Source organism: Parus major, chromosome 3, assembly GCF_001522545.3.
Source record: "Parus major isolate Abel chromosome 3, Parus_major1.1, whole genome shotgun sequence".
NCBI classification, from domain to species: domain Eukaryota; kingdom Metazoa; phylum Chordata; class Aves; order Passeriformes; family Paridae; genus Parus; species Parus major.
Genome location: NC_031770.1, coordinates 52,880,662 through 52,908,151, shown reverse-complemented (window position 1 = coordinate 52,908,151; position 27,490 = coordinate 52,880,662). Strand labels below are relative to the sequence as shown.

General features: G+C 38.3%; 1 protein-coding gene across 2 annotated transcripts in view; it reads left to right on the top strand.

Annotated features, from left to right (window-relative positions):
- The window catches only part of SNX9 (sorting nexin 9), a 61,705-nt gene that overhangs the window by 13,329 nt on the left and 20,886 nt on the right, over positions 1-27,490 (top strand). The window contains exons 2-9 of one of the 2 annotated variants that reach the window (XM_015622410.2): positions 5,040-5,126; positions 7,501-7,575; positions 8,734-8,856; positions 22,188-22,371; positions 23,113-23,263; positions 24,648-24,732; positions 25,449-25,574; positions 25,860-25,977. In XM_015622410.2, the coding sequence (XP_015477896.1) occupies positions 5,040-5,126; positions 7,501-7,575; positions 8,734-8,856; positions 22,188-22,371; positions 23,113-23,263; positions 24,648-24,732; positions 25,449-25,574; positions 25,860-25,977 (949 nt within the window). Of the gene's footprint in view, positions 1-5,039; positions 5,127-7,500; positions 7,576-8,733; positions 8,857-22,187; positions 22,372-23,109; positions 23,264-24,647; positions 24,733-25,448; positions 25,575-25,859; positions 25,978-27,490 lie in introns of both variants that reach the window. The other variant, XM_015622409.2, reaches the window with a different exon arrangement.

Below are 27,490 nucleotides of genomic sequence, written 5' to 3'. Positions count from 1 at the left end.
CTGCCACACTTCCCAAATTATGGTTTCTGCTCCTCCAGTAGATACAGGTTTCAGAGAAACCTGCTGTTACCTGCCTTGTATACTTCCCAAAAGAGAAATCCAGAATTTGATCCTCTTTCTGTGAATATGGGGATTGCTACCACCAGCATTAGGTGCTGCCTTCTTGGTGCTGTGATACAGCAGTTGTATTTCTGACAGTGGCACCAGGCAAATTAAGCCTGTGAATCCATGTCTCATGACAAAAGCAGTGCAGGGTGGCTGAAGCACTGAAGGGCTAACTGTGAAGAGAAATGTGTGCAGTTACGGGAATTTCATGCTATGAAACTTCTATGGGTATTTCCTTTTTACTATCTGTCACTGCCAGCTGACCAAGAAAAGCAGTTGTGGTACAAGTTTCCTAAATTGTAACACATTGATGGAACAGATGACTCTGTGGTGGAACACTAGATCTCTAATGCAAATGAAGTCCTGTGCATAGAGAAAGTATTTTCAAAGGTGTGTCAAATTTTTTAGGGGCTTCTCCAATTTTTGTGCTATAAAGCATACTTGGATGCAGAACTGTTGCTTTGCAGTTACGAAGTTCAGTATTGCAAAAATATTTTGCTTCAGAAATGTGAACTTAATGAAAAGCCAGTAGTCAGTGGGTTGTTGATTCTTTGTCTCAAGGAAGGCTTAGGTAGGGAAGCTGTTGTAAGAGCTGCTCTGAGCACAAGTTATGTGCATTAGCTGTTAGCCTGTCTGCTTATGGCTGGTGAGGAATACACAGGGGCTTTCATTGTCCTCCTCCATGACAGAGCGACCCTGCTGCAGCTGAACTGCAGTGCAGGCAAATGTGGTCCTGTGCACATCAGGATTGCTCCGTTTTGAGGTAAGGTGCTTTTCCAGCTGAGCCTAGCCATGAGTGAAACATCTTGGAAAAGGCAGAAAGATTCTTCTCATTAGAAGTAGGTATTTCTGTTGTTTTATTGCCTCTTTCAAGATTCTGGGGGCAGGCACCAGGAGCCAGTGGATTAGGATGTCTACAGAGATCTTGGATATTTATCTAGTACCTTAGTGAAGCAACAGTGTAACCTTTCATTGGAAATTTATTTAATGACGTTTGCTAGACGACTTCCCACTTCATTTAGGCGGAGGAGCCTTAACACTGACAGGGAGAGTTGCATAGTCTTACATTTCCTTTCAGAAATAAGCTGGCACGTGCTCTTGGTTTTTTGTTGTTGATTTTTTTTTTTCCTTTTGGTTTTTAATATTATGGAAAGAAGAGATAAGTACTCAACTCAGGCAGAAGTAATGGAGGAAAGCTAAGTCTGCTCCAGGCCTGCAGAGGAATCATACTTTCACTAATCTAGATACTGCTTTTCAATCTGGGGACTCTTTGGTGTGTTATTCCTCGGGATGATTCTATCATAATTCTAAAAAGACAGAAATAATTACTGATGGCAATGCTTAGAACTTCTCGATGTTGGGAGGCTTCACACTGTTGTAAGTCTAATCTGTAAATTAATCAGTAAATTGAGAAACTACAGTCAACTTGTGTAACAACAGCAGGTAGAACCAGCTCCAAAGAATGCTGATGTAACACTGAGAATTGCCAGTTTCCTTTTTATTTCTCTTCTCTTTATTACAATCTAAATTTCTGTATCCATACTGCTGAAAAGCTAATTTTCCTTTAACTTTTACTGGTTTCCCCCATCTTGGACTCGTAGACAAAACTGCTCATTTACAGTGAGAGTTTCTCCCTCTCATTCTGAAGAAACTGCAATATATGGCAGAGGTGCAGAGATGCTGGGGATCAGAGGGCTCTCTCCCTCCTGGCATGTGCAGTGGCAGGGTTCTGCTTAATCCGTGCCAGCCTTTCCTCACATGGGGAAGCATGAGATGAATGTCAGGATGTGTTCCAAACTCCCAGTGGAGATGGTCTGTTGCCACCTGAGCAAAGGGAGGCAGTAACTTACAGTACAACAACCAGGTCTGCTCTCTGGTGAATGAAAGCAGTTAGAGCTTTCTGAGTTAGCAGGGTTTTTTTCTCAGAGGACCCAACAAAACAACTCCAGAATCCAGAACCATTTGTATCTTGGAGCATAGGTGGTGGTGGGAGAGGGGAGGTATACATGCAGCCAGTAGAAGAAATTAATTTTCTTATAGCTAATAGATTTGTTAACAGTTCTTTCTTGTTTTGCATGTTTGCAGTATACAGTAAATGAAGCAGTGGCCTTTATTCCACTAATAAAACATTTTAATTTCTGAAGTTCCTGTAGTTCTTTGACTGTTTGATCCTTTTGTATATGATCAGAAGTAAATATGAAACACAACGGTTACTGTAAAAATTTTTTCTTAAAAAAAAAAAAAATCTGTGTTTTCAAGGAGTTTTCTTCATGGTGTCTGTTATATGATCTGGAAGTCATCAGAGATTCCCATTTTATGAATATTTAAAGTGTCCCTAAGCTTAGCTCTAATATTCAGTGTGTGTATTACAGTGCCAAGGAGATAAAATCCTTTTCTTGTTAAATGCTTTTTTCCATGTCCATTTGCAATTTTGCAGGAGTTGCAAAGGTCTGTCTTTCAAGTTCTGTTTGCTACTTGGACACAATATTTATGGCCAGTAAGAAGGAAAAAGCTTGCTGGAAAGTCAAACCATTTTCCATTTAATCGTGTTTTGGAACTGACAGAATTTACATAAGTTTGGGGCTGATGGATCTCCCCAGGGAAAGGCTAGGGGGTTTTACATTGTTAACTGTAAACTTATTAACTGGGACAAAAACATTTAGTCTCTTAGTTTTACTTTGGAATTGGTTGAGTTTATACTATTTCCCCCATTAAATCTCAACAGCAGGAGGCTAGTGTTAAAGCTTACTTGCCAGAAGTTCTTAAGGTTTTCATTTCCAGCCTAGGCAAGTGAGCCTAGAAATGCAGGTGAAATGGAGAGTACTGGCAGAAAAGATGAGGAATGTACAGACCAGGTTTCAGATGTACCTCAAATTCTTAATGCTCTGTAATAATCCATTTCTATAGCATTGCATTTTTTTTAATTTTTCTATTTCTTAAACTGTAGTTAGCAAGGTTTGTTTGTAATTTTTTCCTTGTTTTCTACTTCTTCTAATTTTTGAAACAAGTGTCCAGAGCAGGTGAATAAGTGGACTTCGGCATAATGACTTTATTAAATTCTATATATCTCTTGTTTTTTCCTTCTCTACAAGCTGAATACTTCTTCTTTCTTTTTTTTCTTTTTTTTTTTTCCCTAAGTAACTTATATTTCACTGCTGTATCTGGAGAATCTAGTATTTGCATCTGTTCTTTTATTAGACAGAAATACATTTTACCTATCCAGTCTGGTCATTACTGGGGATGTTTTGCCACTTTTTCTGAGGGCTGATAAAATTTTTCTGTTGCCTTCAACCTGGTAAACTGTGATCATTCCTGTGAATAGAAGCAAGAATTTAATACTGCGGTGTATTACTTGAAAAAAACTAAGAAGACTCCCTGGTTAAGAAAGCTGCTTTTCCCATGATTCTGATGCCCAGCATCTGAGTACTGTTCAATTGACTTGCACAAAGTGGATGAATTTTGGTAACTTGCTGTAAAAAGGACATGTTCAACACCTCACATTGCTGAGGGAAGAGCTCTGGAGAGTAGTGCTTTTTACACCCCTGCTTAAAATGTTCTTGTGTTTCAAAAGACTTGTGCTGCTTCTCTTCAGTTCATTTTTCATGAAAGTAAGGCAGCTTATTCTTATATTTCCATGAAGACCAGATGTGCTGCTGGAAAGAAAGCAGTCAGTGTTATTATTGAACACAGTTTTTGCCTCTTCATCTCTGTTTTGCATGGCATAATCTGAAAGTGCTGAAAGCCTCCATTCTAAAGGGAAAAGTTTTCATGCAAGGGAGCATTCAGAGTGCATAGGACACATGGTTTTCTGCAATGTTGTGCTTCTCTAGTGGAGAAGGCCAAGTGTTCAGTTTGTTGTGCACATGGTTTGGGATTAGATTTGTCAGGTGAACAGCTGAAACGTGTGTCTGTTCTCAGCTCTGTTTTTATTTACACTGAAGTAAAGTATCTTTTGACCAAGTATTTCCACATGATACTCATGAAATTAAAATGTGGGGGTGGGAAGTTCTGTTTTCCTCTGGTTTTATGTAAGAAGTTGTGTCTGGCTGAGGATCATAACAACCTGCAGTTTTGAGACAGGCAAGACTTAAAGGTGAATGTCTGTCTTTTGGTATTTTATTTTCCTATCACGTAGCTTTCTTTCAACAGAAATTATTTTGTTTTCTCCTTTGACAGAAAATATTACTTTCTGTTTAGTTTTTTTTTTCTTCCCCTCACCCTCCAAGTAAAAGAAGGAACTCATTGCTGTACACTGAATGATGTTATTAGAAAACCAAATGTTTCAAACATTTCTTTATGTAGTGTAATACATAAAGTCAGTGCACAGCAAAGCTTTTGTGTATCTAAACACTTGAAAATCAGGTTGTCCCTCCATCTTCATGCCAGATATAACTCTCACTGCTTGTTTCTGCCATTTGCACAGTTCTTCCCATATAGAGTCTCAGAACATAATTTTACATACTATATTTTATGCACAGCAGTGGTTACTTATATCTGCAGTTACTTGCTTTGCTTTTTCTGAATTGCTTGCTCTATGAACTACTTCCCTTTACCCAAATTGGAATTGGAATATGTCTTGTATAAAAAAAATAAATAAAATTGAATTGTTTGCTAAAGTTAGAAACCTTTCCTTCTTCCCCTGGAAAATGTTGTACATATAATTCTGGACATGAGAGACAATAACCAGTCTTAAATCCTTGTGGTAGATTATCTCCAACAAGCTCCACGTGAGATTTTTATCTTTTAAAGTTGTTACTGTTGAGTTTGCAGTTCAAATCTAGGAAATGTCAGCTTCCTATGTGCTGAGTTGCTCTTTGTGCATTCAGCCTTACCCCACTTACTATTTCTGTAAGTTAAGGACAATTTGTGCTGATACTTCCTTAATGAAATCTTCTAGCTGGAAGCCTCACTGTTACATTCTTTTCCACATACAGGCTCGTGTTATGTATGATTTTGCTGCTGAGCCTGGAAACAATGAGCTGACAGTCAGTGAAGGGGAGATCATCACAATCACCAACCCGGTAAGAAAACTGAGATGGAGCTGGCTTCAGTGTGCTTTTCTGATGTACATCTACCAGCAGGTGGAACAAAAACAGTGCCAGTGACATCTGAAAGCCCTGGTTACCCTTCCCTGAAGAATTAGCAAAAAAACACAATACAAAGAATTTTCTAATAGTCTTGTGGAAACAAATGCAATGTTTTGGAGAATGGGGTCTTCTCAAACTGTGTCCACACACTTAAGAATGTGCTCAGCTTTGTTTTCCTCTAAACAGAGCTGAGAGACAAGTAAGAGGAAGGAACTAATGGTGACGATAGCCTTTACATCTAGGCTTGTCTATTTTTATGTGCCTAATATTGCACTTTTTTTTGTGTATGTAGTCTTTCAGGTGCTTGCCACTTGCATTTAAATATGACATCCAGCTCACTTCTAGGTTTTGAGTTTTTTAATCAAATGACTTCAGCATTCCAAGTTTGGTAAAGAACTCACAACAAAACAAAAATTTTTTACTGAATTTTTGTGTCCTTTCATAATTAAAGAAATATGGACAAGGTATAGGGAAGAAGTGGTGACAATACTATCATAATGCTATCAGGGCATTGTTAAATGAATAGGACTTTTCAGCACTGACATTTGATTTATGTCCAGATTTTGAATTTCAGTGTACTTAAATTGTCCTATATAATTCTTACCCTTGGTAACAAGGCATTAGTTGATTCTGCTTTGATTTTTGTGACTTTGATTTTATAGCTTAGTGAATAGACTTGCCTTTTGAAACAAACAAACAAAAACCACCTGATCATGAAGCCAGTTCTTATTTATCTTTTTGTATAAAACACATGGATTTTGCAGAATAAACTTAATTCTTTGAAGATCCTAGTCATGTGTAATTCTGATAATCTTTAGTTCCATTGATCTTAAATACTTGAAGCAGATATTTAATAGAACCAGCACCCTCTTGGATAGTGTGCCATGTGAATTCAAGACCTTAATGCCATTCTACAAAAGTAAGACTAAATATAAATCAATAGATCACTACTTTTAAGCTAGTTCTCACTGACCAAGACATATGTGACTTAAGGCAGTATACTCAAAACCAAGTAAAACTTTGTTCATGATAAATTGCCACAAAGGCTCTTGATCTGTTTTGATATGATAAATTCATATGACAATAGCTTAAGTCATGCTAGTCCACTGATGATTGCTTTCAGGTGTAGCAGTGCAAATACGACTTCTGGGTCAAGATGTCATTGCTCTTGCAGTTTAAAGTTTGAATTTATAATCTGAGATGTCTAATTATTTTTGTGTTCTTGAGCATTAATCTTTCAGGTATGTAAGAAAAAATAAATGCAAGTTGTTATTTCACTAAGTGCTTGATCTTTACTGCATAAAATCTTTAATATATAAGCAGGCTTCTCCTTATTGGAGAGGCTGTAAAGTGCAGGATTACATAAAATTTTGAAGTGAAAGAACAAAATTGTGAATCAACAAATACATTAATTAAAAAGCAAATTAAGAGAACGTAAAATTCAGTAATATGTCTAGCATATGTGTCTCCAGTTTCCATCTGTGAACTAGCTTGGCATGTAGTGTTCCCTAAACTGCTTGATTTAAAGCAGAGCTGGCTTATTCCAGATAATGTTGTCCTGGAATTAACTTTGCTTAACCGCAAAGGTCTACAGAGCTTTCTTATTGTATGTAGAATATGTATTTAAAAAACCCCAAACAGTATCAGGATGTCCCACTGAGATCAGAGCTGAACTGTTGTTAGTACTTTCTAAGCTAATAGCATAAGACTGCCTCTGAAAACAAATGTGAAGCAGAAAGAAAGAGTCCAGATCTTACATGGCATGTGGCACTTTTAATCTTGAGAACAGCCTTACCATTTCTGTGGGTGATAGCTCTCATTCTTCACACCTCTTTGCACCCTCAATAAATGAGCCAGAGATTTTACAGATATGACCAACAGCTTAATTCTTTGAGTCTGGCTTCTTTCTAGTCTATTGATTAAAATTAATTAATTGAAACAGACATACTAATAGCTGTGTTTTTATACAGTCTGTCGCCAGACAATTGACTCTGGTTTCATAAATGATCAAAAGTGCTGAAAAAATCAAGCATTTTTCTCCTTCATGCTTGTTAGAATCTAAAGTCCAGAATAGCTGTGTAAAACCAGCATGGTCTGTGTTGTGTTTAAATGAGTGTCTGCTGCCTCAGCAGCTTTGAGCGAGTTTGTTCAGTTTCACAGTCATAACTGTATTTTGAACATTGACAGCAAGACAGTGCTTCCTGCTGAGCATTTGACATTTGATAGCAAGACAATGCTTTCTGCTGCACTGTTTGAAGCATGTTTTGGGATCCATCTAGCAAAGTTATTTCTATATTACTTCTTTTAGGATGTTGGTGGAGGCTGGTTAGAAGGAAAAAACAGCCAAGGAGAGAGAGGACTTGTTCCAACAGATTATGTTGAGGTAAGTGACTACACTGCTCTGCTGCTCTGCACTAAGAAAGCAGAACTACTGAAAAGGCCATCCTCTTGTTTGCTGACCAGACTGAAATGTTCAAATAGAAAGCTTGGGATATACAATCTCATTGTAGCTGGCTTTGGAAACCAGTGTGAACATGCCATCCAAAGCTCCTGAGCTTCTTAGTGGTTTTCCAAGAAATGTAATAGGAAGCTGTCTATAGTAAATACTGCTGATCTGCAGAACATGAGTGGTTTTGAATCTGTGGGTTTTGGGGGTCTCATAATCCAGTAATTGGGTTTTTTTCTGTCTGATGATAGAAATATGGAAGTGAAATGAGTAATGCAAGTTTACACTGAAGTTGCTGTGGCAGACTTTCCACATGGTCATAAGTCTGGAATGGAGGCACATTTCTGGGGCTCAGGATGTGGCTTACCAAATCCAGGGACTACTCAACTTTTCTTCTTGCTGAGACCCTCTGTTGTCTCTTCAGTATGCGTTGTTTTGATTTTTGTTTAAAGACCAATGGTATTGTTTTGGGGATGGAATGGGATCTCAGTGCTAAGACTGGAATCTCATTCACTCTAGGATGGCCTAGCGTCTGCATGTGTGCAGTTAGCTGGTTAGGTGGGTGAAGACACCTTGGCTGTAATTCCTGCAGCTTCTTAAGGCATGTGCCTCTCTTCCTTCACCAGTGCTCTGTTTATTAAAAAAAAACAAGGGTGGGAGGAGGGGAAGGGAAAGCAGGATCATGCTGGCTCACATGACCTTGTGTTTTTGCTTCAGTTCGTTAGCTCATGGTCTGGTAGCTTTTGGCTCTCTAAACTAACTGTCCTAAATCCATCCTCTGAGCACTGAGTTACCAGTCTCCAGACACTTATATTAACAAAGTTTAATCCCTAAGGAATTTATAGATAGGTGTTCACAGCCATAGCAGTCTTGCATGTTGTAGTTGTAAGGCAAACTAGTTCCATCTGGTGGGGAAGTAAATCCTCCGGAGTATTGTGTCAGTTTCTATTTAAAAGTTCAATTGAATTTTAATTTTAAAAGGTTATATGCTAATATCTTAAAGTCTAGTGATATGAATGTTAGGGTGATTATATATGATAAAGCATAATTTGGTTAATTGAAGTATGAAAAATCTTTCTCAACCTTTCATTTCAGATTATAACCGAAGGTTCAAAAGATGGCATTAGCTGCGGTAACTCATTAGCTGACCAAGCCTTTTTTGATTCTCTTTCCTCAAATACACCTCAGACCAACTCTGCTGCCAAAAGCAGTAATCAGGTATGTCTTGTGGTTTTCTGAGCACTGTGGGCATGGAAAGTTTTGTTGACATAATTACTTGCTGTATTGTATTTGTGAACCTTCATGAAAGTACTAATTAAAGTAATTGTATTTTCATTGGGAACACTTTTGTTGAGTAATAATGATGTGTGTGACTGCTCAGATACTGTCACTGCTGGAAAATCTAGTAGTCTTAACATTTTGGAGCATTTTTATTCTTTCCACTCTGCAGTGATATAAGTCTGTGACTATTTCAGTCTCTGTAAGTGCACTCTATCAAATTTATTTTATTTTCAAGCTACTGGTTTTAGTAACCTTATTAAGGAACCAGAGCTTTCTTTTTTGATGTCTGATACAATTAGGTGATCCTTACATCAGCGGCCAGAGTGAATGGACATATTTCTTTCTCAGAATTTGAATGAGAGTAGTTTCTTGGATTCAAAAAAGATGAAGCAAATTCATGCATTGTCAGCTGGAGAAGAGGCTGACTTTGGGTTTGCTGCAAGAATATTTTTGTCCTTCTATTCACAGCTTTTTGCCTGGTGCACTATTCATTAAGCAGCAAGTATTTAGTTTCAGGTTAGATGTCTGAGGACACTTTATCTTAAACACAAGCTCTTTATTATGGTCTACAGACTGGTGCATGTCCCACATGTAGGAAGTTAAACATTTCAAAGTCCATAGGTCAACAGAACAAAATCTGTCTTTTTTCCAACAGCAGCATGCAAAGGTCTTTTGTGTTGGAAAGTAAATGCTTTACTTATGGTGACAGCTGTGGGGGACACACCTGGTTTGTAGGTCATTTAAATATCAGTTATTAGTCTTCTTAATTGCACCACAGGACTTTGACGTGAAGTGAGATCTTTTGACAACTCTACATGGGACATTTTTGTATGACAGTCAATGTAGCTGTTCATTGACTATATAGTGTTTGATTTGGGCTTCCTTGTAGTCAGCTGGATAATTCCAGGATTGTTTTCCTGTGATCACATGTTCTTGCTAGAGGTCTCCAAACCTCACTGTGACTGTCTCAATGTTTATTTTTTTTAATTGATAGTCGGTTAATATGTAAGATTAAACGAAGAACTCTTGAAATGCCTCATGAGTTTTTCATGTTAGACTGAGCCAAAGGTATTGATGATAGGTTAGTTTTCCCTCAGTAAAAACAGAGCACAGAATGGGGAACCCCTTCTCTTCTGTGCTGTTACCCTTGCCCCATTTTTTTCCTGCTGTAGTGTTTCTAGCAAGACTTGGCATTTGAGGATTTTGTATTGAAATATTTGCAGAAGCTACTTGCTGCCAAATCAGAAAGTAGTGTTTCTCAAAGGAGAAGCATAACTTAGTTTGATCTAGGAAGAATTACTTACTAATGTAATATATAGAATACTTTGAAAGGTGATAGAGGTATCTGTCAGAGCTTGTTCTGTGCTTAACACAAGGTGTTTGTGCTTGGAGAAGAGAAGAAAAAAGGTCTTGCCTGCATAGAGGGAAAGGTTAAAATAAAGGTATCACTTATATTCTAAATAATAGGGAATTACTCTGACAATCTAGTCTTGGAAGTTGCATTTCTAGAGGAGTGAAAAGCTTGAAAATATGGTCATTTTACACTGTAGTTTACACAACATCAACTGTGTACTGTCCCTGTAATACATACAGATTGCAGGGTTTTTGATAGATTTTGGAAAAGAGTAACTTCATGAAAACAGCTTGTCACATTTGCATCAGTGCCCTACTCTTAGAAGTGTCCTGTTCCTCTTCAGTTATCCTTCAAATGCTGTGTGAGATAGCTGGGAGAACCACTGTAGTGCATTATGGTAAAGCTGTATTGCTGACATAAAGAGGAAGAGAGAGGAGGACAGTGTGCACCTGGGTGCAGTCAAAGCCATGCAAGATGCAGGGGAAGCAGATCTCATCAGGCTAGTGTCTTTGGGTCTTCAGTTTTCATGGTTTTTTCCATAGGAGGAGCCATTCTGTTCTGTGGTCAGGATTTTATGTCAAAAGTTATTTTCATTTTCTCAAGTAATTTTTTTCTTTAATTGAGTTCAGTACCTGCTATTTGGTTATATACATTTTCTAGAAAATTGTAGATCTTGATTTGAAGACTGGTTTCCTCAGCTTCTGACATATATCTGGTAGTTCTTTCTAGTGGCTTATTGCTAATGGAATTTTGATTTGTATACTAAGCAGTCTGGAAGCAGTTCTGGCTTCCACTTTTTGCCCTTAGGCCTTTCTCCCAGATTAGAGAGCTCTCTAGTGCAGGCATTTTCTCCTTGCAAAAATTCTATGGCTAATTGTCTTCTTAATTAAGAAATTCTATCCATCCATTCTGTTTGTGTGGTGCAAGACCCTATTTTCTAGCTCTCAGGAAAAAAAGGCAAGCTTTCTGCAGTGACTTTGATCTCGTGGCATGTCTGTGAAACGCGTGCATTGCTCCTGTGTATATTGATCGCGTGGCATCAAACGAGTTTGATGTTTCTGTGCCAGTGTAGAAACACCTGATAGAGTGAAGGATTGCATTGGTTCCAGTAATACTGCATCAGGAGGTCAGGCTGAGTCACTCATCCCCTGCATACTGACATGTCTCTTTGAACCACTTTCAATAAGAATACGATCTCCTGCTTTGTAGGTATGGCCCTTCTTCCTAGATGTATTACTCTGAATTTGACTGCAATAACATTTATGTTTTTCAATACAAGTTTGCTGAGGCCCTTTGATTTGAGTTCAGATGCACAGTTGCAAGCAAGTGGCCCATTCAAGTGCTTTAATGACCAACTAAGTCAATACACAAAGCTTTTAATCTTAAACAAAACTCACATGCAGGCAATGGAGAGTTATGAAAAATGAAAAATTATGTGTCAATGTAAGGGGAATGCATGGTGGAGGTGGCACAGTAGTGGAAATTAAAATGTTTGTAGATAGATTAGTCTGGTAGCCTGAGTAAGAAATAGTAGTATTCCTAAATGCTGACATTTGGTGGTATCAATTATATTTTGCAGTAACATGGGGTGGTGGCAAGTTTATTTCAAGAAATCTTTATAAAAGCAATTCTAAATAAACAGAATGTTTTAGGATTTTTTCTTACTACTATTGTATTGAAGAAATTGCTTTCTATAAACATTGTCACTCTAGCATACACATGGTTGCACAACGCTCCCACTCCCCAATTCAGTAAGTCAGAAGATGTTTTAAGTCTTAAAATTCCTTCCATTCTTCTAACAGTAAATATAAAAAACAAAACAAAACAGAACAGGTTGTTGTGTGGTCTTTCAGTACCAAGCTTTATTAAAAATGATAGATCTGGCTGAGTTAAAATGGGAGTGTGGTGCTTTTTCCTTTTCTATTTTTAGGAGACCAGTTAAACCGCAGTGTTGTGATCATGGGTTAATTCTTGGGTGGAGATAAAGACAGCATAATAGGTGAAGCAAAAGCTTCACATGCAGGCAATGCAATATAAGGAATTCATTCACTGCTTCCCATGGGCAGTCAGGTGTTCAGCCATCTCCAGGAAAGCAGAGCCCCATCATGCATAACCATTACTCAGGAAGACAAATGCCCACTTGAACAACTCTTCTCCTCCTTCCCCCATCCCTTTTTGCTTTCCAGTCAGACAAGAGACTTTTGGGTTCCTACTCTGGAAACCATAACTTTTTGGTGTTAAGAAAACATCATTGACTGACATTAACAGCAAAACACTGTTCTGCTCCCTGTATATTTTCCTAAGAGGGTTTTTGTTGTTGTTCAGTAAATAATATCCTGGAAAGTAATTAAAAAGCAGTAATTATAAGCAGTTTATTTTCCTTTCTTTTCCTCCATGAGAAAGACTCAGTAACTACAGCAACACTTTGATATTGTACCATACCTGAGTTTGCCACAGATATAAAGTCACAGTAGAAGAGGGGCACAGAGATGCTTCCTAAGGAGAATTCCTTGGCAGTTCACTCTCTTCAGCTCATTCCTTGCATCATTAGTGTCCCAGCAATGGCTGCCTTGGTAAAGTTTACAGCTGCTCTATCTATAGCTGAGCTATCTAAGAAGATGCTGGGGACATCGAAGCAATCAGAGGAAGCAGTGAAACTAATTAAACACAAAATGAGGGAAAAATTTGACTCAAGGTGACTACACACTTAGAAGAAGCAGATGGGAGAATGTAATGTTGCATCTGGCCATAACATTTGTGCTTTAATGTCTGAAAAGCTTTATAAAAAATTATTCAAGAACATACAATTTAAGGAAGCCTTAGTTGCCAAGGATGGTGGCTTGGCTTGGTTTTTGTATGAGTCTCATCCTGTTTTGACCTGGTGGCCCTTGGGATATAGAGAGTAGAGGGAATGAGTAATCTTTCTTCTCTGTGAATCCACTGTTCCTCTGAGCAGCAATGCAAGGTGCCAATTTTAGACTGTTATTTGGAACAGCCAGTGAGTAAGTATATCAGCACTTATGCTATTTCTATTTGTTAGAGATGCATATATATATAAATATATATATATGTGTGTGTGTATATATGTTAAAGTAAGTTACCTGTAGACTCTGTTGGTATTGGAATAATACTGGCAATGATGGTACTGAAATGAATGTAAATTTTGTCAGGTTAAATCAAGTGAACCTAACAAATACACTGAACAAAAAGATTGTAATTTTCGATGTAAAATGCATCACAAGTTTTTCTCTTCTAGTACTTCTTTGATGCTGAGTTTCTTCCTGGGGCTGTAGCAATAGAAGATATTCTGTTTCATACTTTTAGATAGCACTTCTTATTGCAGTTGACCAAGAGGTTATTGTGTTGGTGGCATTTGGAACCTTCATAATTTAAGTATGTATGGAAATATAGTCATTAATGTAAAATTCATTCTGAGCTGTCTTCTCCAGCTGGGTTGGTTTGGGGTTTTTTGTGAGGTCAAGACTAGTGCTTTTCTTGTTACAGCTGTATTTGCATTTATTTTGCTTGTGTTTCAGGTTCAGAGGCTGCTGTTTTAACAGCAATGATCTCTCTTCCCCTATTCTGAACCACAACTTGTGATAGTTTTTCATCTGTCTAACCTAAAACACTTTAAAAGTTGTGAACAAGCATAAGTTCTCTTTTAATAATAGAGTTTATCTGAATTATTTAGATTTTGTTACAACTATATTGGCCCCAGCTAGTTCTTCTTATTGAGCAGTTAAAACACTCTCTGTACAGTAATTTCATTAGTGGTCCATAAGCAGACTGTATGTACAACTAGCCATAATGTAGTCCATCACTTTACAGCCTGTGTAGCCTGCAGCCTTGAGCATAAAATAGAAATACTATAAATTTTAGCATACTATAAATTTTAGTTTGTATGGTTTCTCCTCCCTTCCTTATAGTATAGTATAGCCTTTTTTCCTTCTTTTTTTTTTTTTCCCCCCTCTCTGCAGAATAGAAGGCTAGTATTAGAAAAGTAGAAATGAAAATAAATTGGAGTACTGCCTGTCTATTTCAGGGTAGAAGTGGATCACAGCTACATTGACGTAAGAGCTGTAGATGTGGCTTCCCTGTATTTAAGATACAAAAATAGTTCTTGTACAAACTCTAAGTTGCATTTGTAAAGGACTTTGTTCCCTTTTCTTGACACTGATACTCTAGTCACTGCCAAGTCTAGTTCTCTATGAAGATGACTGAACAGTTCTTCTTAGTTTGGGATAAGTATCCTGAGAATTCTCATTTCTGTGAATTACACACTTTTCCATTGATTCCTGTTGACCCTAGCAAATTCACGTTTTGTGTCTTCAGTTATGTTGTGGGCAGAGCAGCAAGGCACAGGAAGCATTTAACAGAAACCTCTCATGTTTGCATTGTTTTATCCAGTGGTAAGAGTGAAATCACTTGGGATAGTTTCTCTCACAGAAGAAAAGTAAGATAAATTGATGCTTATTTGTGCAAAACCTTTTTCCTTCCGAAAGCTGTGAGACTTATGTCTAGACAGGATGAATAAGTAGTTAGTGAAAACACTTAGTTTAATGTCCAGGAACTGAGGAAACTCAAGTTACCTGGAATGTAGACATAGGTTGTTGAACATGCATAAGGAGAACACTAAGGAAGCTATTCCCAAAATTTTGCTTCATATCTTTCAGGTTTTTTTTTTTTTTAATCAAGTGCCGGAAAAGCAAATTTTGTTAAATTTGCATGCTGTAACTCCCACTCCCCTTCCCTGAATTACTGTGAGCAGCAATAAATTCTAAGATTGAAGAAAATAAATACAGTGCTTCTATTAAGAGTGTGGTATTCTACTTACGTGGAAATTCTGACAGGCATGTTATTAAATTCCTGTAACAGTTTTTCTGTTCTCTGATGATTCTGTGTGTGTAGTAAAGCAGAATTATCATCACAGGAGACATAACTCACTTGTATTTGACTGGGTCCAGTTTGTCTTGTTAAACCAGTATGCTAAATTGTCATATAAAATATGCATGGGAGTAAACCATGAGAGTTACAATTGTAACTTCTAGTTCCTGTTACAGATAATAATATTATAAAATCCTCTACTGCTGCATGTGATTTGAAAGCAACTCTTTCCTCTCCACCATCTCAGTCAAGGCAATGGCTTCTCTACAGTACTGGAAATAGTGGCTTGCTTGCTTTGAAATGAATCACATTCACATATTAAAAAATAACCATCCAACATATGACAGTGATTTTATCAATTCCAATTATAAAGTTGTCTTGAACTTTTTCTGTGGATGACCCAGTGGAATGCAAAGGTTTAGGCAGGAAGTTGTTAAACTGATGTAACACTGTGCTCACTCTTTGCCTGCATCTGCACCCATACCTTCAGGCAAAATCTGACTATTGAAATAGTTTTCCACAATTTATGATGTTGGTATGCTTTTTTTCCTTTTCCAATTCACAGAATTGCAGAATGGGTCAGGAAGGGACCACAGTGGTCATCTGGTCTGACCTCTCAACTCAAGCAGGGTCATCCTAGAGCACATGGTACAGGATTGTGTCCAGATGGTTGTTGGCTATCTCCAGTGAGGAAAACTCCACAACCTCTCTGGCAACCTGTTCCACTCCAGTGCACAATCACTCACACAATAAAGAAATTCTTCTGATGCTCAGGTGGAACTTCCTTTGTTCCTTCAGTTGTCCTTTATTTTCTGTCTGTTGCTCCTTGTTCTATTGCTTGGCACCACCAGAGTCTGGACTCATCCTCTTGGTACCTTTCCTTCAGATACTCATGGACATTGATGAGGTCCCCTCAGTTGTCTCTTCTCAAGGCTGAACAGGCTCAACTCCCTCAGTCTTTCCTCATAAGAGATATTCCAGTCCCTTAATCAGCTTTGTAGCCCTCCTTCAGATCTGCTCCAAGGGCTCCATCTCTCTCTTTGCTGAGGAGCCCAGAACTGGACACAGCTCTCCAGAGGAGGCCTCACCAGGGCTGAGCAGAGGGGCAGGATAGGATCACCTCCCTCAACCTGCTGGCAATTCATCCAATCTATTGGCCTTCTTGGCCACCAGTACACACTGGTGGCTCATGGACAGCTTGTTGGCCACCAGGAGCCCCAGGTCCTTCTTTGCAGAGCTGCCTCCCAGCAGGTCAGCCCCCAGCCTATACTGGTGCCTGGGGTTGTTGTTCCTCAGGACTCTGCACTACCTTTGTTTCCATTTGACTTCTTATTTCGTTGAGGTAGTCTTGTGGTCTGGTTTGACACTGACAGTATAAAGAATGTTTTAACTTGCTAATGGTGACAATATTGTCTACCCTCCTGTGAGCATTTCTGCTAACTTGCACACTTACAGTGCCATGTGGCACACATGTGTTGCACAGTCCCCTGCACCACAGCAGGGGGCTTACTGTCATATGTAGTTTCCTTCCTGATTTCTTTTTTTGTTCACTGAGTATGTCTTTTAAAGTGGAATCATGGGCATTTGTAATTGAAAGTGATAAATTGAAAATAGCCAGTAATACTTTTTAAAAAAAGAACCAAAACAAAACAAGTAAACCCCACCAACCCCCCCCCACAAAAAAAAAACCCACAAAAAAAAAACAACTAGGGAAACCCCTCTCCTCTGTTTCCAAACAAAAGTAGAGTGCTTTTCCCAAAAAGGAAGAATAAAACCTTGTTTAATCTTTGTAGCCTGATCCTGGGATGTCTAGATGACACTAGACAACATCAAAGAGGAACAGGGAGTCTTTCTTCTCTTTCTGGCATTGCTGTGATTGCTACTTAGAAAACTGTCTGAAATTTCTCATTTGTGTTTCAATAAGAAGCCATTAAGAATTGAAATCAGCTTAACAGAAGACAAGGATATAAAGAAGTGACTTGATTGCCATTTACATGTGCAGGTGTGAGTAACAAAAACAGAAGCCTGAGAGAGTTCCATTGAATAAATTATGTAGGATTTTTAGTGTCTGAAAGTTGAAGCTAAGCAAACTTTAATTAAAAAAAAAAAAAATCCTTAAAGCAGTCAGGGTGACAGTAGATGTGTTTTCCCTCCCCTCATCCTGTCACTGAATATTCTTTACTCAAGTCTAAGTTATATATCTTTCTAAAACACCATTCCATGCTTCCAAGATGGATCCTTTTGAGCTGAATCAGGATAGACAGAAATGCCATGCCTGCAGTGTGCACAAGCAATGCAGCTCCTAGTCCAGTTTGGTTGCAAATAACCTTACAGGTAAGAAAATGGGATTTGAAACAGGAAAAGAACAAAAAATGAATGGCTCTGCTCTTCATGGTAGTATCTCAGTTTGTCCACTGGTGGTTTAGATTTATTTCCTGCTGAAAACAAGGAGTGTCCAGTGGGTGTGGCTGGGCTTTGTGTTTTTTGTGAGCAGGCAAAACTCAGCTCCTCTGCAGAGTTATGAAGGAGGCAGTGAGGTTGGTAGTGGAGGTGTTAGATGATGGTTTTCACTGGAAGGAAGTGAGAAGACAGGAGTGGCTGAGGGACAAATGGGTTCCTAGGACAGCTTTACTACAGCTTCCTTTGCCAGCTGCTTCTGGAGGTCATGTCGCTTTCAAGTATTTGTCTGCAGGAGCATTCTAGTATCTAAGTCCATAAGGTTGGTTATTCTTTAAAATCTAGCCCATCACCACTTTTGCTTTTCATGGAGGATTTCTTTAAGGATGTCTCTGTTGTACTAAAAGAGAGAAAAGAGGGCCTTCCTTCAGAAGTGGAAGAAATGCCCTGGACCACAATGCTAAGGTAATGATCTACCAAGAGGAAAGCTTAGCAATAAAATATTGTGGGTATGGCAGCAACTTCAGTTGTCTGCTAATGTTCACACTTGGTCTGTCTTAAACAGCACAGTGAATGCAGTTTTGTGGTTGCTGCATAGTAAGCTTTTAGCCCTTCATCTTTCTTCCTGGGGAAAAACACTTGATTTTTGAGGTGTCTGTCTGTATAGTCACTCAGTTGTTTGGGTTTGGTTTTTTTTTTTTAATGTATCTATCAGAGACTGTTATCCAAAGAACTTAAGTTTAGTGTCTGAGTATGCTTAAGGCTTTGTTTCCATGCAGGTAACTAAGGCAGCTATAAAACTGGAGAGGTATGTTCATTCCTGTGAGCTATTCAGCTGAGTCACCTTGACTTTTCTTGTGTTTTCTGGCATTGCTCTGTGCTGTCTGTCTCTTTTAAACCCTTCTTCAAGAGCATAACACTTCTCATTGCAGCTTTGGCTATCCTGAACTTCCCTTGGTCTCATCAGGCTTACTTTTGCTACTCACTGCTTCAGCATGGCTTCTGTCTCTGAGTAGATTTCAAGGTGTATTTCTCACAGTTGGTAGTCATTATTTTTGATGGCACAGTTAACCTAGGTCTTTCTGGGTACTTAAATTAAGTTTCACCATCTGAACGTTGTGTTTGTTTTAGCTTTTGTCCTTCAGCAGTAGAATGGGTTTATTTGTCCATCAGGGGCATGCATTAATATGAGGAAGGAGTTTTCCAGAAACAAATTAGTTGGCCAGGAGATCAAATAAAGATTTTTAGCCAGGGCAGAGAGACACCTCAGTGCCTTATCTTAGCTTTACTGTCTATAGCTTTGGATTCTCTGGAAAATAGCAAATATGTCACTTCTATTTAATTCATGATTCATTTGGTAAAGATATTGACATTCCCCTTCCAAGCTGAGGATTTTTCTGTTGTGGTGGAATTTTTTTTCATCCAACTATTATTAGATCTTTAAAAACATACTAGGCTTCTCTTCCCATTCCCCAGGCTCCACCAGTAATGATCTGTTTCTGTAGTGAGTTGGATCTGCCCTCAGTGGAATCCTCTTACAACATTCCCTCTGTTGTTAGTTCCCTTTTGTTTTTTCTCCTAGGACAGTAGGAGTGAGCAAGTCCCTAAGAGTCTATGAAAGGGAAAATCAGCTCCCTTTTAGGAGTTTATCCTTGAATTTAATGTCAGTGTACTTCTTTGATATTACCTTGGGGAGCAAGGAGATGCAATGCTTCATTTGAGGGATGATCACTTTCTTAATTGTGTGGTGTGTACATTTGAGAAGGCTTGATATTAGGATAATACTTGGATATTAGGTGTGCTGCATCAAATTATATTGACTAAATATCAGCTTCTTGCAAGGGCTCTTCACCTTTTTTGTGATGACTAAGGAAAGATCAGAGGATTTCATTTCATTTCAATTTCATTATAGAAAACTAAAGGTGTAAGAACATGGCTTTTAATCACTTGCAAAATACTTGATGGTTTAATTAGGACTTATTCAACCAGAGCCAGGCCACATAAATAGCTTCTTGTATGGAGGTTGTCAGCTGCTGAGATCCACAGAACTGCTCAGTGGAGATGAGATTACCCTTTTAATAGCTGGTATGTCTTTAGTTGGTCCTCCATGATGCTCTAGGACCTTAAGGATGGGCAGGCCTGATTATCCATTATTTACTGGTTACTGACTGCCACTTAAAAGAGTGTCCACAGTAGGTATGCATGTAGGAAAACATTTCAAGAAAGTTGAAGAGTCCTGTAAGTGCTCTTTGAAAGCTGTTTTGTATAGATTCCTAAGCCATCTCCTACTCTCTTCCCCAGTGCTTCAGAAACAAATGGGGACCCTTAGGCTGAAAGGAACAGAGGGGAGAGTAGCATATTCCACCCCTTTTATAGCCTATAGGTGATACACCTAGGGGCAAGGGCTTACCCCCAAGTTTTCTTTGACACCTCAGAAGTAAAGTTTTCTGATTTGAAGAGTTCTTCCATATAGGTACGTGGAGATAAGACATCTGGGAGCACAATTTAAGTAATACATTTCCCTTTGCTGTACAGCATTTGTGTATATCAGCATTTGTCTTTGAGTGTGATGATTGCTCTTGGCAGTCATTCTTTAGTAGTGTCAATATTATTGCCTTCCTCTTTATTTGCAGCAGATTTTAAGGTTTCTTTACCATTTACTCATGTACCAGATTTCACATGAACTACTACAGAAAAGAGGAAAACTTTACTCAGTCTTTTGGTGATCATGACACTTCTGGTCTTTCATTTGCTAGTGATCAGCAAAACATATATTGCAGAAGTACAGGTATATTAATATTATGCAAACTAGACTTTTCTGGGTGTCCAAGTTAGGTTAGAAGCAAGCATGCTTTTCCATGTGGTTGGGCCCCACCCCTGTGTGTTTTCATTTAGCAAAGTGACTAAAGCCATGTCTACTTATTTCTCTTTACATAAACTCATACCAGTTGAAGATAGGAAGAGAGCAGACTGGTATAAGCTACCAGCAATTTCTTTGTAATTTGCTCAAAGTAGCACTGGGTAGCAGCTATCCAAGAATATTGTTCCCCCAGGGAGTAGTGTTCCTGCATCAGTTTCATTAAAAAAAAAAAAAAACACCAACTAAATCCCCTAGCTACCATTATAAAAGCTGTCCATGTAATCTGTCTCTGTCAATTCCTAGAGACCCACTGACATGAGTCTTCTGAATGGTGATTTTTCTCCCCAGCTTGGGGGCTTGATCTTAATTTCCAGATCCTGGAAGGAATTGTGAATCTAAATATATAAAGGTGTTATGCGACAGCATTATTTTTGAGTCTATGGTTTGATAGTGTCTGTGAAATCTGATTGTCAGATTATTTGAGGAAAACTGAAGGGAGAGTTCTTATTCCTAAGTAGAATATCAAAGTTAAAATGACAGGAGAGAATATTTAGTGGAGAAAATTTGGATGTGGAGTAGCTGTACCTTTTATATGTAAGACACACAACATTTTTGCAGATAATGATTTCATTTTTAGTGGGAGTTTTATTAAATTTTCTGCATTGGCAAATGTTTTGCGATATATGTAAATGTTGTAGTCTAATACAACTTCTTTTATATGCTTCTTCATGATAAAAATAATGCACTAGCATCAGTAGGATTTGAGACATCTTTTTACAAAACTCAGTTTCTCCCTCTGCTGAGCAAGACAAGGCATCTCGGCTTTGTTTGCTTTCCTTCCTCTTCTCTTTCTTCCTCCTACACTTTGGATGTGTGGGTTTCGATATGTGCACAGGTTTTTTTTCTGCCAGCAAGTCTCTGCACTAAGCGTCTGGAGTAGACTACACTTAACTAGTCAATGCTTTCTCAAAGTGCACTGTTAAAATCAAGGAGCTGAGCAGGATGCTAAGCTATTAAGGCAAGATGAACTTGCCAAATGCAGTAGTTAAGAGATATGTCTGCTCTGCACTCCTTCACTGAGGTTTCCACCTCCACAACAGCATGAGCAGACGGGGATGTGTGAGTGCCTTCACCACAAGCTTATGCTGGGAGATACCAGACCATTCCCTAGCAGATGTCTGTACTCTTCCCCCATCTTCACTGTGAATGAGTTAGCCTCTGACAGGAAAGCTCAGCAGGTTGGGCTTTAACTCCCTAGCTGCTGCACCAGTGATGGTGTGGGTGGGCAATTTATTACTTGCTTTTAGTAAAGCCACTAATCTGAGTTGGATAAAATAAGTATTTGCAAAACCTAGTTCTTGACTTCTGAGTTCTGGTTTTAAATGTGCTAATTAGTCCATGGCTTTAGGTAATTAATAGTTCACAAGTACCATACTTACTAGGGTGTCAGTGTAAAATAATTACCATAGGTGAAATTGCTTCCTAACACTGTTGCAACGAATAATTTAATTACCCTGAGGAGAAGCACTCTTATTAGTATGTATTGGTGTCGCCTTGCTGGAAAGCTGATGAGTTCTTCCAAGTGCTTGATGCATGCAAGAGTTGTGTAGCTGGAAATGCAAGATTTGGCAGCTGCTTCTAAATCAAACAGTTGAAGTGCTGAATTGTAAACTCTGCTTACCAGCAGGAGATGAAAGACTTCAAGAAATAAGTATGTGGTTGTTGCTCATTTCTTCAGCAATTCTTCTTTACTTTTGTCTTTATACAATGTAGGCAAACATTGCCAATGATCCTTGGTCCAGCTGGAACGTTGGGAGGTCTGGGAACTGGGATAATGGAAATGCTGTTGACAGCTGGGCAACAAAACCTGAAAGTGCAGCTGGCCAGAGAAACAGCGCTTCAAATAACTGGGAGGCGGCAGCAGCATTTGGTCATCCACAGGCATATCAAGGACCAGGTGTGCTAATAATGCGCTTTTTTTAAAATAAGTTAGTGTAGGTGGACAGTAGAGGTAAGAATTATTTAATCTTTCATAACTATAGACCGTGGCTTTAAAAAACAAAAATAAAACAGCTTCCTAATAGCAGATTCCCATGTGGGTAATCTGGACACTAAAATAATAGGGGGTTTAAATGATAAATGATTTTTTTAAAATTTGGATCCGCAATAACAGACACCTGAAACTTTTATGGATGTCTGACAGACCAAAATCTTGTGCATACATGATCTATTCTTAGGCACTGGAACTTTTAAACTCCCTTGAATTTGTGCTCTCAGGCCTTTGAAGGAATAGTCTCTTAAATCCTTAATTTTAAGAAGTGACTAGCCTTTCAGAAGGCTTCTCTACCTTTTTGTAGTAACAGCCTAAATTAAGGGGAGAACCCACAACTGGGGAATGCGAACTTGGAGTCTATGAATACAGAACACAGTTAAGTTCATCTTAACACACCATCATTTCTTCTTCATTTATTTTTTTCCCCCTCTCCCTCAGTGGAACCCTAGTGCACTGCTTTGCAGGTTGTATTTGATGGAGATAGTAGTAATTGTGGAGGAATCGTAAAATAGAAGGCTGAAAGAGGTTTTAATGTATTTACCTGGTTGATTAGTTGTGACTGCTGAAGTACCTGCTTCTGCTTTTGAAAAGAAATTACGTAACTTTTTCCTCTCCCTATCCCCTGATCCTCCTGTACTTCAGCAGCTGCTGATGACGATGATTGGGATGATGACTGGGATGACCCAAAATCAACTTCACCATCATACCTTGGTTACAAGGAGACTGAGACATCAGAAGCTGGGGGGGTCCAACGTGGAAATTCTCGTCCAGCTGCTATGAAGTTACCACTTAACAAGTAATGGAAAATGCAGGGGAAATGTATATATATTGAAGAGAATTGGAATTTATCAAGATGTGTAAATTCAACATCCTTGAAATACGCAAAGTAAATATTATAGTTTTGGGGCAGAAGAGAAGGTGGATTTATAGTTCAGCGTACTCCTTAATCAGAGAACAGAGACCCCTGAAAGCTTGAAAGTACATAACAAAACTGTGTGATTTTTGGAGGTGTCATACAGGCAGATACAGACACTTTCACAATGCCTGAACTTCAAGTCTTTAAAATTTAACTGTCTTTGACAGTTTGTTATTAATGAAAATCAAAGGTGGTGGATGATTTGTCCATACAGTAGAAACTGATCAGAAATGTTGCCCCAGAGTTCTTGAACAATTTGAGTTTCTGGTGGGTAAAAGTTCTGTTCTGCTCTTTTTGTGCATCATCCAGGTTGATTCTTGAGCCACAGAAAGTTTATATAGATAAAAATCTTACAGTAGTGTTAAGCTTTTCAGGGATATACTAGCATTATCTCATGTTGCTGCTTAATGTTTGTTTATTCTAAAACTGCTGTTACTCTGAGGGCTAGTGTGTGGTTGAAAATGGATGAAAGCATAGTGGAAAAGAATTACAGAATAATGGTTCCTTGGATAACTAAAATCAACTGTCTCTGCATGACTAGTTAATTTTGTTCATCAGTGGTTTTTATGTCCATTGTTACATGAATGCCTCTGCAAAATTTTTTATTTGTTGTAAACTCACAAAAATACCTTATTTAAAAGATTTTTTTGTCTGTTGAGTAAGTCCTACTTTACTCATGTTCCTGCAAGCAGGTTGGCTATACTTCAATGGCTAATTATCTTCCTAATTAGAAAGAGGACCACCATTTTTTTTTTATAGGGCATTTTGTAAGACTTTAAGAATGTTATAGTGATTGTTTGGCTTTCTTTTAATTGGTGGATAAATTATTTAAGATAATTAATGCTTAGAAGTACTTGATAGATCTTCTGTTTATCATTCTTTCAGATGATTGGATTCTCATAATTTGAAATCTCAGGTGCATGAGCATCTGTGTGTGTGGTGTTTCCAGAGAGGGTGGGGCTGCAGAGGAGTGATAGATGTTACTTTGTGTCCTCCTGTTATGTTTGGTATGATGGACGGCTGAGCGATTCTTTGCTCAAGAAGGGACTTACTACACACGCGGACACACACAAAAAGCCTGGATGTCAGTAGCCAAAACTTTTCTGCTTTTCTCAGTGCAAAATGTTGACTGTTACAGTAATTCACATAAGCTCTTTTCTATACTTGAGAAACACTTAGGGTTTTTTTCCTATAATGGAAGGCAATTCTGCATATGTCAAAGGAAGGAGAATCGAATTAACTTATCACTTCATTTTATTGTTAGGTTTCCTGGATTTGCAAAACCAGGAATGGAACAGTATCTTTTGGCAAAGCAGCTAGCAAAACCCAAAGAAAAAATTCCCATAATTGTAAGTTGGGGTTGTATATAATTTTTTCTGTGGGTGGTATGGGTTTTTTTTGGTTTTATTTTTTTGGTTGGTTGGTTGGTTGGGTTCTATAATCCTCCTCAGTTTTAATCACTCCTCACTGAACTTTTATCCTCCAAGTTCCTATATATATATTTGGGTCAGAAGAAACTGATACTGAACATATAATTAGAAATAGAATTGTCACAATAAAAATCATAACTGTGATGAGGATTATTTTCAGTAGTTTTTTCCATGCTGTATTTGCATTATTTGTGATGAACACAAGCCTTTTTGGGATTGGGGTGCAGAGCAATGTATTACACTGTCTATTCATATCATTCACTATCTAGATAGTTACATGTAGGAGCTATATTTGTAGAGGCTTGTAATATTCAGTCCTGATGGTCAGGCCGTTTCCTGATCTAAAAACCAAACTCTTCTGTATATATGCTGATCGAGTGAAATGTGGTTCAAACAGCCCTAGAATTCACCACTCCTTTGTTATTTTGGAAAAATTGTAAAATACACAAGAAAAAGTCAACTGTAGTCACTGTCCCCGTTTAATAGAGAAATAGAGAAACCCCTCTATTTCCAGACTCTCAGCCTCTCACTGAAATAAATGGAAACTCTCAAATGAAAAGAGAAGATATTTTTCTCCTTGTTTACAGCTGGTGCAACATGATATATTTAAAGATAATATTTACAATTTCTTACAGATTGGTGATTATGGCCCAATGTGGGTATATCCTACCTCTACATTTGACTGTGTGGTGGCAGATCCCAAAAAAGGTTCCAAAATGTATGGTCTCAAGAGTTACATTGAGTATCAGCTGACCTGCACTGTAAGTGTATCTGAAACAGGATCTTTTGTCTTGCAAGTGTGTGTCATTTGTACCTATAAATAAAAGGTTGTGTGACTTGGTAAGAACATTGTAAGAGTAATTCGTAGTTGTCATATTTTTTTCCCCCAAGGATTTGCTTTTTTCTAGAATTTTAAGTTCTTCTGTATTAAGGCTCTAAATCATAAATTTTATTTTCATTCCATGTGGTTACCGTTCTGGTCATGCTTGTTTCGTATGACTATATGTAGATGCCTGTCCAAATTCAGAGTTGTGTTTCTCTTACAGAACACTAATAGGTCTGTCAACCACAGATACAAGCACTTTGACTGGTTGTATGAGCGGCTCCTGGTTAAATTTGGATTAGCCATTCCAATCCCTTCTCTTCCAGACAAGCAAGTAACAGGTAATTATTCCCAGTTCTGAATTCACAGAATGGGAAATAAGGAAATCAGTTTTTTATAAGGTTCAGTTATCTCTTACTGTTTGCTTTTCTCATTATTTTTAAAGATTGGGTCACAGAAACCCCAATCTTTCACCACTTAAAACTTATGATGAGTTGTTATGACTGATTGATAATGACTGATCAGTACTAGGAGAATCACTTCAAAGCTCAGGTTCAATTATCTAGTTCAGTGATTTAAAAAGAGGTAATTAAAAGCAAAACAAATCCTCTATTTACTACATGAGATAATAATTATTATTGGCTAGAAAAGATACTTATTCCGTATTTGCTGACTAGCTGGGCAAATGTTTTTGCATGGGGTTTTCTTGAGGGTTGAGGAAGGGTATGCATTGTGTTTGGTTTCGTTTGGGTTTTTCTCTTTTGCATTTGATTGTATATATGTTATGTTGTAAGAGCTTTGACACAAAGTTCCCAGAGGAAAGGGAGCATCCCCTGACAAACGGGGGTTTTATTGCTTCCAGGTGAAATGTTGCAGCTGTTTCTCCTCTTGCTTGATTTCACACTTGATTTAGAAAGCATCTTTCATTCCTGCTCTGGTTTGATGTCAGATCAGCTTGACCAAGCTGTCTGAAGCTTGTGGAATTCTTTCATTCTGACTTCAAGAAAAGTGGGATCAGGCCCTTTAAATGCACATAAGTTTAGTCATTGCAACAGAATATGACAATGCCTATGCATTTTTAGTAGTTTCTGGTTTCCTTTCTACAAGGGTGTGCTAGAATGCATGTAAAGGAAAGAATGGACACCTGTATAGGAGGAAAATGCATTACTTTAGCCCATTTCCACTTGCATGTTTACTGGTAAGATTATACAGCATTTGAGATAAACAGCCAAAACCAAACATACAAGCATGGGCATGTTGCCAACCACATGGCTGTGGGCATCACTCAAAATGCAGCAGCTCTGCTGTGTTTGAAGAAAGCTCAGCATTGATGAAGTTGCTGGGATAACTGCCGAGGAAACTGAAAAGTGAGGAAGTGACTTCTTCCCCTTAGCCTCGTGTTTAGAATTGACCAGCATTTTTATTTAAATGTGTGTATGTGTCCTAAAAGGAAACCAGAAGACATGATGGAGTCTCTAGATTTCATTGTAACTGTATCTTAAAAGACCCAGGAGTCGGGCATCACATCTTGGCGAAATCCATTGCCTCTGAATTTCTGTCTTCTGGAATCTGTGGGAGAGGATACATTGCCCCATGCAAAAGAAAAAATAAAAAGCATGTCTCTTTTCCTGAAACATGAAGAAACTGGAAAAAGAGTAGTTATCTTTCACTGTGCTTAGGAGGCTTCTTTCTGAAGACTGTCTACAAAAGGATTTCTGTCAATTGGTCTTGACAGAATAAGACTCCAGACTGACTTTGTCAGGATCCTGGTTTTGATGATATACTTGTGATTATATGCTTAGTGGCCTGTAACTTCCAACTTCCAACTGCTACTGTCCTGTTGTTCTGCATTCC